Source organism: Notolepis coatsorum (assembly GCF_963971535.1).
Source record: "Notolepis coatsorum genome assembly, chromosome: 14".
In the NCBI taxonomy this organism is placed as follows: domain Eukaryota; kingdom Metazoa; phylum Chordata; class Actinopteri; order Aulopiformes; family Paralepididae; genus Notolepis; species Notolepis coatsorum.
The window spans coordinates 71,016,114-71,028,708 of NC_140178.1; the positions used below are offsets into that span (position 1 = coordinate 71,016,114).

At 43.3% G+C, this 12,595-nt stretch overlaps 1 protein-coding gene across 1 annotated transcript in view; it reads left to right on the forward strand.

Moving 5' to 3' along the window:
* Window positions 1–12,595, forward strand: part of tbc1d16 (TBC1 domain family, member 16) — an 81,328-nt gene that overhangs the window by 64,013 nt on the left and 4,720 nt on the right. Inside the window, exons 9-11 of the mRNA XM_084328962.1 lie at window positions 8,389–8,523; window positions 11,510–11,696; window positions 12,261–12,440. Coding sequence (XP_084185088.1) covers window positions 8,389–8,523; window positions 11,510–11,696; window positions 12,261–12,440 — 502 coding nt within the window. The remainder of the gene's footprint in view (window positions 1–8,388; window positions 8,524–11,509; window positions 11,697–12,260; window positions 12,441–12,595) is intronic.

A 12,595-nucleotide genomic window follows, 5' to 3' on the forward strand; every position in this document is an offset into this window, starting at 1 on the left:
TTTGACCTACTTTTTCTCCTTTTTTCTGTGATTTTTCCTCCCATCCCAATTTCCCTCTCGTGCCAATTCTCCCTCCCCTGTCCTGATCGTTGCTCGCATGTGCCCCCCACTGGCCGGTCGTAGGGAGGATACAAGCCCATCACATGTCCCCTTCGATACATCTGGAGGCAGCCAGTCACTTCTTTTCACCTGCCAGCGTGGACTCTCATTGGCGAGGTGTAACGTGTGGGAGGCTCACACTGCCCCCGCCATCTCCTGTCTTTGCTGTGCAGGCGCCCTGACAGACCTGTAGGTGTCGCTGTTTACAATGACCAGACTACCACCCATCGACTCCCCTCCCGCTGACTCTGCCAATTGAGTCAGTATGACAGCCGGCCCAAGCCGGAGGCAACGCTGACAGCCGGATTCGAGACCGATGTCTCTTGCGTTGGTGACGAGTGCAATGTCCGCTGCACCACCCAGCCGCCCCAAAAGCACACATTGTTGAACTTGATCATGCATATTTATTAGAAAACTTTATTACAGCACTATGTTATCAATACACATTTATAAAACGAGGCATACTGTATTTGGCTAGAACATTAAAAAAAAATGTACTTCCCAATGCGCAACCCCACTGTCACCTACCCATGACCCCACTTTGGGTCGCGACCTGTTTTGATTGATTGATAGAAAACGTTAATAACAAATTGCAGAATGGGTACAATACAGTACGGCTCAATACAAAACAACTGCCAAGAGGATGCAGACCAGAAAAATACTTTCATCTTGTTTACATCGGGGTCCCCCATTTTCAATTCATCAGGACATTTATGACATACTGTACAAGACATACAGATATACAGAACTGTGTAGTAAAAATAGATCATAAAACGTATATACATCCAAAGGGGAATAAACTGTACATTGGTGGGGGGGGGGGATTTGGACATTTACAGGGGCCAGTTTCTAATTGAAGCCACCCGTAGGTGCTCTTTGAGAGCGGTTTTGACAGGGTAGGGCGTTCCACTGCCGTAGTTTAAGAACCGCTGATCTAGTAGTATCACAGTAGTATCACAACACTGTAGCGGGAGAGTGGGAGAGCGATCGATCGATCTCAGTTCTTGGCACAGAGAATGGACCTCACTTATATAGCGCTTTTATCCAAAACGCGCTACAACTTATGCCTCACGTTCGCCCCATTCACTCGCACAACCGGATTTGAACCGGGAACCTTCAGATGACCAGACGACTGCTCTACCTACTGCCACTGTCGCCCCTGTAAGGTCGGCAGAGAACCTGGTGCTAAATCAGCCATGGTGAATAATACTGCTGCTCGCACCAAGCACTCCCTCCTTATACTCTGCAGCGTGAAGAACCAATAGTTTTTTAGTTGTCATCATTAATTAATGTAATTCTTTAATGATCAGCGATAAGCCTTGATTGCAATCCTGTATGTTGAACATAGTGAAATTGGCTTGTTGGCTTTGCGTGAAGAGAAACTGCTTACCTGTATATATTTCCCCTCTGGTTCAGCGGTGATTAATATGCTGACTGTCCACTGTTGGCTTTTTATGCAGTGTAAGATCCAAAAGAAATCCTATTCGCGTGCGTCCGTCCACTCTTTCATTATTTAGAGCCACCTGTTTCCAAGCTCACATGTTGTTAATTTCCCCCTGTTCTTCTGTTCATATCTTTGTATGTTCCAGTAATATTGTGCTGGTTTTACACAGGAGACCCAGATCAGACTTTCCATGTTACCGGTAAATATCTGTGTCTGGGGTGGAAGGTTGTCCCAGAGGTATAGAAACTGACAGGTTGCTGATTAAATCCCCAGCGCAGATTCCAGAACTCTGGGTGTATTCCAGCAACTGGATGGTGGCTGGTATTACTATATTAGCCCCAATATAAGACCCCCCCCTTTTTTTTCTTTTAAAATTCAAGAAAACAATATCTGATCATAATGTACTAGTAATACAAACACATTGAAAACAAGGTAGGCTATTATATTTAGCTACTCGAATACAGTAGCTATTTTTGATGGCATTACAGATTCTACCTTTAAATAACTCATATTAATAAAAAAGTTTAAATTTAATTATAAAAAACATATTTAAACATAATATGTACAATATTTCATTTAAAATGTGTAAATAATTTTTTTTATATATAGCTGTATATATTAGCTATATAGTAATTACATTTATTATACTGTGAATTTCTAGAGATCTCTCTTGGCAGACCGGTTTAGTCCCTATCCCCGCTCAAGTCCAACCCACAAAAAATCTAAACTAAGTACAAGTCCAAGAGGAGTACTTTTGCCTAGAGGTCGCTGTTTGACAGCATTACAGATTCTACCCTTAAATAAAATACAAATGGAATTGAACTGTAGCTTACTGCTATTTCATTTAACATCTCAAAGTGAAAAATAGAACCACAGGTTATACTCTGCTTTATTGATCACCAGTTGGAATTATAACTCCTCGGTCCTCCTCAACCCTCTGAAACCTAATCATACGCTGTTGTATAACGTTGCTGTTTTCCAGTTTAGTTTTTTAAGCTAGCACGAAGCCAGTGGTAGCATATGAAACTAGAGATTGTGAGGAATACATACCAACATGTTATACTAGCTTACTGAGAAAGGGGCTAAACATCACTCCAATGGTCATCTCTTTTTCCCCATGCTACCTCTCAACTGCAATTGTTTGTGAATTTCAGGTGTAACTGTCTTATATTCGAGCCAATATGCTACATCTATATGGTGCGCGGCGCGCCACCAAACCCCCTCCAATGTACAGTTTCCTCCCCCTCAAATGTAATATATTCTCTTTTAGAAACTCTGTCTCACAGTACTGTTTGATTTGATTTGATCTTTATTTATCTCGAACAACCATATAACAACTGTATATTTGTATATCTTATGTCATAAATGTCTGAATGTAACAGTACTGTATGTCATAAATGTTATGATGAATTGAAAATGGGGGGCCCTGATGTAAACAAGACGAAAGTCTTTCTCTGGTCTGCATCCCCTTAATAATTGTGTTTATTGAGCCGTACTGTATTGTACCCATTCTGCATCTGTTAATAAAGTTTTCAATCAATCAGCACAGCACTAAATCCCCAAACTCTGAGCACTCTGACCTCACTGAAGAAATGCATATGCGTACAGGAGCTATGTGGGCATGTATTAGGGCTGTCACTTTGTGTTCGAACCTGGTCAAATGTTAAATGTTTGAACTGTAATGATGTGTTCGAAGTTGGAGGGCAGTTAGCTCTTCTAAAGTGTAATTAAGCCCAACGGGCCCGGTACCGGGCTGAGATTTATTTCACGTCATGAATAGATTAATACAGTCCATATTAATTTATGTAGCATTTTTCTTTCAAATGTAGCCAAAAGTAAAGACCCTAACCCTATCAAAACAGCAGTCAAAGTGTATATTTTCAGCACTACTTTTGTTTACCAACGATTTTACGTGTTATTAGTGAAATATGAGTTTATAGAAATCTCAGCACATTGAGTCTGAAACCGGCGGATATTGACGCGAGGAAATTACACTATCGGTTTGTAGTCCTATGAAAGAAGAGACCCAGGGCTTTCGATGGGCTTTCGAATTTCATAAAACTACGGCATGAAATTATCTTTGAACGTTATTTTTTGTGATTATGTCTCACAGGTCGAACAAACCTGAATGTTATTGCCATAAAATAGAACGTAGTTTGTTTCTTTACCTTTCTGTGACACATCTAGGAAAAAAAAGTGTCTCAATCTTTGCTGCCCTGTTACGGGGCACCTGGTGGTACTAAATCCAGATTGAACTCTGCCATTGGAAAGAGGAGATTTGGCCATCAATGTATGACTTGGCCATAATAAGGTAATTTATAGGCCTACTATTCTATATTCATATTTAAAATTGCATGTGTCCGGATGGAAAAATTCAGTACTGTATCTACAAAAACCCATGTAAATCATCTGCCCTTTATTCATTTGCTTAGATTTTTTTGTACACTTGATCTCAAGAAGGTGCTGAATGAGCAAAATGTTTCACGTCTGGTCAATGTTAGCATGGTGTTATTCACCGTCAAAGATGAAAAAGAAATATATATAATAATAATTGATATTCTCCTTTGGTACATTAATAATAATTGATATTCTCCTTTGGTACATTACAATGAATTTACTCAAGCATAGTAACAGACACAATATGTCTGACACTGGGAATACATTCCCTGAGGTCCATAGATGTCCCTCCCTAGATATCAAGAACTTGCAAATGGACCTTCCATTTACTTGGGTATGTACTTTTAGGCGCATTTTCTGAACTTTCATTTATCGGTTGTGTTGTTCATAATTTAAATATTAACCAGGGGTCCTTGCTCCCCAAGACTGTTTGTGCTGCTCTCACTTCACATCTGCATCTCTCTCCTCTCTGTCCACTAGGGCTGGGTATCGCCACTGATTTCCCGAATCGATTCACAAGGTCCTGAATCTAATCGATTTCCGATTAAATTAGATTCCGATTCACAAGGTCCTGAATCTATTCGATTTCCGAAAAAATTTGCTTCAATGCTATACAATTTAAATGGTTCAAGGAACCCTCAGTCTAACATGTTGCATTGTTAAAGATTTCAGGGGGCGGCTGGGTAGCGCAGTGGAGAATGCACTCGCCTACCACCGCAGAGACACTGGGATCTAATCAGCGGTACCTCCGGCTTGATCAGTCGTCCCTACTAACACAATTGGCAGTGTTAGCGGGTGGGAAGCTGGCGGGGTATGTGTCCTGGTCGTTGTAAACTGCAGTTCCTACTGGTCGGTCGGGGCACCTGTTCAGCAGGGAAGGGATCGGGGGAAATAGCGTGAACCTCCAGTGAGAGTCCTCGCTGTCAGGTGAAAAGAAGGGACCCCGAGGGTGCAGTACCGGCCAGATCCTGCCAGGTGGCAGTATCGAGAGTGCAGTAAACCCTGTTCCAGACCCTGTGTTACACTCAAATCCCTCCGGGTGCTAAATTTAGACAGAGCAGAGTAAATCGCTTCATCCGACCACTTCAAAGCGCATCTGGCACACTCTATCCATAAGTTGTGCCAAATTATGTCCGGGACCAGATGGACACCAATACTGGAAATTGCGATCAGACAATTGGAATATTCTTTTTGGAATACCCCGACCAAAGGTAAGGACTATCTGACATCAAACGCCAACGCTTATAGTAGAATACATGTAGTATTCTACATCACATTATCAGACTTGCATACATTAAAAAAGAAAGTTGATGTGAACACTCCTGTGTTACCATGCATTATTTGATCTAGGAAACAATATTGTTCCTGCCCCCAGCTGGCACCCTGGGATCACTGTCATGTAGGGTAATACAAAATAAATGGAACATTCCCTTCCTAACTCCCATCAGTAATATGGATTTGCAGGAATGAGCACTGAACTCTCCTGAGTGATGGCCACCTGAAGGGAGGAGTGTGAAGGAGAGACTGAGAGAGAGGGGGAGAGAGAGAGAGAGAGGGAGAAAAGAGACAAGAGAGGCAGAGGTGTCCAGGGAGTGTCTGACAACACAAACACAGGCTTAGAAACTAAACAGTTGCGTGGCATTGCATCAGGTGTGCTGTTATTGTTCCTGGGCGGGCAGCATGGAAAACAAACAGTGTTAATTAAATCCCCTCTGCTTGTTTGGACCCGACTTCTGTTTCCTTTAGTCTAGTTCATTAGTGTCAGAGTTGGAGGACACTAATATAGTCCCTAGCAACGAGTGAGGATTGGTCTTGTTCTAACAGAATGGTTTAAAGGGGCTGGAGTGAATACCGCTCCCCAGGAGTTCCTCAGTGTTACCGAGCCGGCTACCATGTCTGCTCATTTAGACACGCACAGCTTTCTAAGCTCAATAAACGAGCCGAGTAAAGCCGGACCCGACCCCGACACTCACACATGCGTGTTTCAACAACAGGGAGTCGGTCCGTTAGGGACATTCGCTATTGTAGGTCGGCCCTCTGGGACCGGCAATACATACATGTGAAACTGATGTTTGTCCCAACTGGGTAAAATATTTTTTTCTACTTGAATAAATGTTGCTATTGCAGTGGGTTCTCCCCTTCTTTCATGCTGGGTGTAGTTCATAGACTAAATAAACTAAACTTCAGTCATGTGTCTCTTGCAAATAGATAGTTTTGTCTTTTGTTCAAGTTATCCATTGTTTTAAGCAGAATCATTAGTTCCAACGATGTTTCAAGTTGATCAAATGTACTCTTACTGCAACGGATCAGTCTGGGAGGGGGGGAGGTGCCAAGTATTACGTCACTTATGCGGTCTATTCCACTGTGAGTAATGGGAGAAATGTGAGAAATTCTAATTGGCAGGCTAAGTCCAGAAGCCTTGGTCTCTAGGCTACTATCATTGTTATTCAAGTCTGAAGGGCTCCTTTGGGTGGGTGAACCAGATACACCCGGTATCATCGTAAAATACATTCAGTTCAGGTGGAGTCCTGGGCTGAGCTGGAACATGTGTCAATCATTATGGGCAAATAGTAATATTCAAAGTAATCCACCCGACACTGCTTTTAAATAGTTCAGTTTGGCTTGCAAATGAATCTGTCTGGAAACGTGTAGGCCTTACTCCTTGTACTGTAGCTTGTAGTGATAGAGTAGACGATTATGTGAATATGATCGAGATTATTATAAATGGATTTGCCTAATACTTCTAGCTTTATTTGGGTGTTGTAACTGCCAACTGCCACCCCCTATTATGATACATCCACCTGTGTTGACAACAACTCTCAGATGATTGTCTGTTAGTTGCTGGTGTGCCCATCGCCTGTACATAAACCGTACAAGATGGACAAGTGTACATAATGTCCAGACGTCAGGCCGCCTACATACAAATGACTCATTATACTTAGCAATTTAAATAAAATGGGGCATCCTGCTGCCCAGATCCTCACCTCTGGAACCACATGTACTGCTGCTGGCCTTGGATTAAATCCTACTAGAGCCTCTTCCCCCAGTATCAGCCTTCCTACCGTCTCCATACAGAGAACATACCTAGGGGAGTGGAGTATCCACTCTCGTAAGAAAGAAAGAAATGGAGTGTGGAAAAACTTGACCTTGCTAAAGTCTGTCCGTCAGAAGCAAATTCCCATCTGTAGTCCTAGATGGTAAATGAATACAATACAATACAGGTACAATACAATCATACAGTCATATACGGTAAAAGTACAATAAAAAAATATACAAATCATAAGAAACCCTCCCCTCCCTCCCTCCACCTAGCCCTCCCTCCCCCCACCACCATTACCTCCCACCTTACAATAACAAACACAATATATCATATCAAATACATTATGGAAAACAATACATTCAAACACCCTACGTAGTAGGCACAATTAAATAACTCCTTGCTTAAAAAGAACAGTACAGAGTGCATATTCTTGCTCCATCCTAACATACACCCACAGATCTTCATCCTAACATACACCCACAGATCTTCATCCTAACATACACCCACAGATCTTCATCCTAACATACACCCACAGATCTTCATCCTAACATACACCCACAGATCTTCATCCTAACATACACCCACAGATCTTCATCCTAACATACACCCACAGATCTTCATCCTAACATACACCCACAGATCTTCATCCTAACATACAGTACACCCACAGATCTTCATCCTAACATACACCCACAGATCTTCATCCTAACATACACCCACAGATCTTCATCCTAACATACACCCACAGATCTTCATCCTAACATACACCCACAGATCTTCATCCTAACATACACCGACATATCTTCATCCTAACATACACCGACATATCTTCATCCTAACATACACCCACAGATCTTCATCCTAACATACACCCACAGATCTTCATCCTAACATACACCCACAGATCTTCATCCTAACATACACCCACAGATCTTCATCCTAACATACACCCACAGATCTTCATCCTAACATACACCCACAGCTCTTCATCCTAACATATACCCACAGATCTTCATCCTAACATACACCCACAGATCTTCATCCTAACATACACCCACAGATCTTCATCCTAACATACACCCACAGATCTTCATCCTAACATACACCCACAGATCTTCATCCTAACATACACCCACAGATCTTCATCCTAACATACACCCACAGATCTTCATCTTACCATCTAAGTGCAATCAGTGCAACGTTGCTTGCTTAGAATATTGTTTATGACCTCACAAGACTAGGATAGTTTGATGTTTTTTATATTATCGGGGACCCTGTTCCATTCTTTGATGGATTTATATGAAAAGGCAGTTTGAGCAAAAGTGGAGCCTCATCTTGGAACACTGCAGCACCTTTGTGTGTGTGTGTGTGTGTGTGTGTGTGTGTGTGTGTGTGTCCCCCACTCCAGGTTGTCTATGAGTCCCGAACAGCACAGCGAGTTCTGGAGGAAGGTCCAGTTCACCGTAGACAAAGACGTGGTGAGGACTGACCGCAGCAACCTCTACTTTAGAGGCGAGAACAACCCCAACGTGGAGAGCATGAGGTCCGGAGAGCTCTGTCCCTCTTTCTTTTAGTTTTAGTTTTCTTTTAAAGGGGAATGCCACCCATTTTAAAGAGCAACTAAACAGCATAAGGAAATCTATTGAGAGAATGCCGTCTAAATGCATACTATTGCCATTGCAATCTGCTTTAGGCTGATCGTGGTGCTCTGTGATGTCGCTCTAAACGACGTCACACCTGGCGCCGTTGGCACCAAGAAGATCGCCGTCTGAAAAACAACTCCAGATGTTCTATCTCTCTGATTTACAGCATTAGGAGAAGGGCGGCTACGTGGCGTAGTGGGCAAGGCACTCGCCACGAAATGCTGGAGACGCTGGGCTCGTCAGTTCGAGCCCAGCGCTCCACATTTGCTTTCAGTTTAGCTGGTCGTCCGTACTAATACACATTGGCCGTATTAGGGGGTGGGAAACTGATGGGTGGGGATTGGGCGTTGTGGACAGCGACTCCTACAGGTCGGTTTGTGCGCCTGCGCAGTTGAATCAGGAAGTGTCGGGAGCAGCGTGAGCCTCCCACGCGTTACTCCTCGCCACTGAGAGATCGAGCTGCGCAGGTGAAAAGATGCGACTGCTGTTACCTCAAGTACCGGAGGGGACTTGTGCTATGTATGACTTAGTCCACATTGCAGCCGGCTTGTGGGAGGCAAGAAACAGCGTTCGTGACAGGGGAGGGTTGAATTGGATGATACGAAATTGGGATGGGAGAAAATGTAGAAAAAAAAAATGGGAGAAAAAGTGGATAAAAAAAAAAAGCATTAGGAGAGAGATATATTATTTACACATACTGACTGAACTGTCCTGGGGCACAGGAAGAACACTAATTCTTAAAACGAGTGGCAACCCCCTTTTAATCAAATCTTCATGTTCACTCCCTTTTTTCCTCACCAAATGCCCTGCTTCGCACTCATTGTCTCCCTCTCCATATTCCCTCCTCCCTCTCCCCATTCTCCCTCCTGCTATCCCCCACTCTTACCTCTCCTCTCCCTCACCTTTGTCATTCCGTTCTTATCATTCCCATCCCGTAGCCCGGCGCTCGGGAGCGCTAACCTATTCATTTCATATTCCCAGCCCTGGGGGAGCAGCAGCAAATGAGTTTCATGCTTTATTGACTCTGGCTATAAGCCGCTGGAGCACTTCCGACATGTCCTCCGAGCTAATGGCTTTCTAAATGAGGAGCGAGAGGAGGACTTAAATATAGCATATCTAGCTACCCAGTATTTGTCTAGGTGTTATTAGTGTATGCTGAAACGCCAGTGCTGTACGTGTCTTAAGAGGAAGAAGCTGTTGACCATCTTCACACGGTGGCCATTTTGCTCTTGTGTTGTGCTCTAGTGCTCAGGTTGGGCGTTCTTTCTGCCATGTTCCCATATGGTCAATTTTCCAGTCATTTCTCATATAGGCTTATGTTTAGTGTATAATGGTAAACACATGGCTGTATCCATATGTTTAGTGTATATGGTAAAACACAGCTGTATCCATATGTTTAGTGTATATGGTAAACACATGGCTGTATCCATATCTTTAGTGTATATGGTAAAAACATGGCTGTATCCATATGTTTAGTGTATATGGTAAAAACATGGCTGTATCCATGTTTAGTGTATATGGTAAAAACATGGCTGTATCCATATGTTTAGTGTATATGGTAAAACATGGCTGTATCCATATGTTTAGTGTATATGGTAAAACATGGCTGTATCCATATGTTTAGTGTATATGGTAAAAACATGGCTGTATCCATATGTTTAGTGTATATGGTAAAAACATGGCTGTATCCATATGTTTAGTGTATATGGTAAAACATGGCTGTATCCATATGTTTAGTGTATATGGTAAAAACATGGCTGTATCCATATGTTTAGTATATATGGTAAAACATGGCTGTATCCATATGTTTAGTGTATATGGTAAAACATGGCTGTATCCATATGTTTAGTGTATATGGTAAAACATGGCTGTATCCATATGTTTAGTGTATATGGTAAAAACATGGCTGTATCCATATGTTTAGTGTATATGGTAAAACATGGCTGTATCCATATGTTTAGTGTATATGGTAAAACATGGCTGTATCCATATGTTTAGTGTATATGGTAAAACATGGCTGTATCCATATGTTTAGTGTATATGGTAAAACATGGCTGTATCCATATGTTTAGTGTATATGGTAAAACATGGCTGTATCCATATGTTTAGTGTATATGGTAAAACATGGCTGTATCCATATGTTTAGTGTATATGGTAAAACATGGCTGTATCCATATGTTTAGTGTATATGGTAAAACATGGCTGTATCCATATGTTTAGTGTATATGGTAAAACATGGCTGTATCCATATGTTTAGTGTATATGGTAAAACATGGCTGTATCCATATGTTTAGTGTATATGGTAAAACATGGCTGTATCCATATGTTTAGTGTATATGGTAAAAACATGGCTGTATCCATATGTTTAGTGTATATGGTAAAACATGGCTGTATCCATAGCCACAGTAATCTGTGCTACTCAACTCATTTATTGCCATATACAACAAAATTACCATGATCCTGAATCAAATGTGCTGCATTTAGGTAGATATATGTATACAAACTGTATACCCCCCACACACACATTAAGGGTGTAACAAAGTGAGATAGATAGATATTATAGATAGATAGATAGTCAGAATTTAAGTTAAACATTAAAAAGTTTATTAAAAAGGGAGCCAGCAGTCAAATAGATCAATGAAAGATAAATGAGCACTATTGCAACAATGAGGTCAAATGTTTTATTGAATCATGACCTTCAAATCAAAGGTCTTGAGGTTTTGGAAAATCTTTACACCCCCCAATACCCAACATACCCCTCCCCCTCCCCTCCCATACAATACAGAGTTTCATTATTAAAACTGATCATATTTTCTGAATCTGACCATGGCTATACGCTGGGCATTCTAATGGTTAACACGTCTCCTGCTGTTCCTCCTTCTCCAGGCGCGTCCTGCTGAACTACGCCGTGTTTAACCCAGACATGGGCTACTGCCAGGGCATGTCCGACCTGGTGGCCCCCCTGCTGACGGAGGTCCAGGATGAGAGCGACACCTTCTGGTGTTTTGTGGGCCTGATGGAGAACACCATCTTCATCAGCTCGCCACGCGACGAGGACATGGAGAGACAGCTGGTGAGCAGAGTGTGTGTGTGTGTGTGTACTTCTATCCTTGTGAGGACCTCCTAAGTGAGTTTCAGGGATTTACTAGTTAGCGTCTGAGATGAGGGTGTGAATGCAAGTCAATGGAATGTCCTTGTAAGTATAGTAATACAAATGAGCCAAGCTCCAGCCTTTCTCTTGACCCTCCAATCACAACCATTGTGGTCGGTTGAGTGAGTGCCTTTCCATGTTTAGTTACGTGTGTGTGTGTGTGTGTGTGCGTGTGTGCGTGTGTGTGTGTGTGTGTGTGCATTGCCATGTTGCATACAGTAGCAACTGGGAGCGTGTGGATTTCCGTGTTGAAGTAGCTACAGTCAGTATATGTGTGTGTGTCTTTTGTGTGTATATACAATACTCATGTGTACACATGCCCCCCCTTACTCCCACCCCCCCATCATCTCTCCCCCCCCCTCTCTCCCCCCCCTCTCCCCCCTCTCTCCCTCCCCCCCTTACTCCCACCCCCCCATCATCTCTCCCCCCCTCTCCCCCCCCCCCTCTCTCCCCCCCTCTCTCCCCCCCCCCTCTCCCCCCCTCCAGAGGTACCTGCGGGAGCTGCTGCGCCTCATGCTGCCCCGCCTGCACCGCCACCTGACCTGCCTCGGGGAGGACGGCCTGCAGCTGCTGTTCTGCCACCGCTGGATGCTGCTGTGCTTCAAGAGGGAGTTCCCTGACACAGAGGCCCTGCGCATGTGGGAGGCCTGCTGGGCACACTACCAGGTCAGAGGGGCACACTACCAGGTCAGAGGGGCACACTGCCAGGTCAGAGGGGCACACTACCAGGTCAGAGGGGCACACTACCAGGTCAGAAGGGCACACTGCCAGGTCAGAGGCCTGCTGGGCACACTACCAGGTCAGAGGGGGCACACTACCAG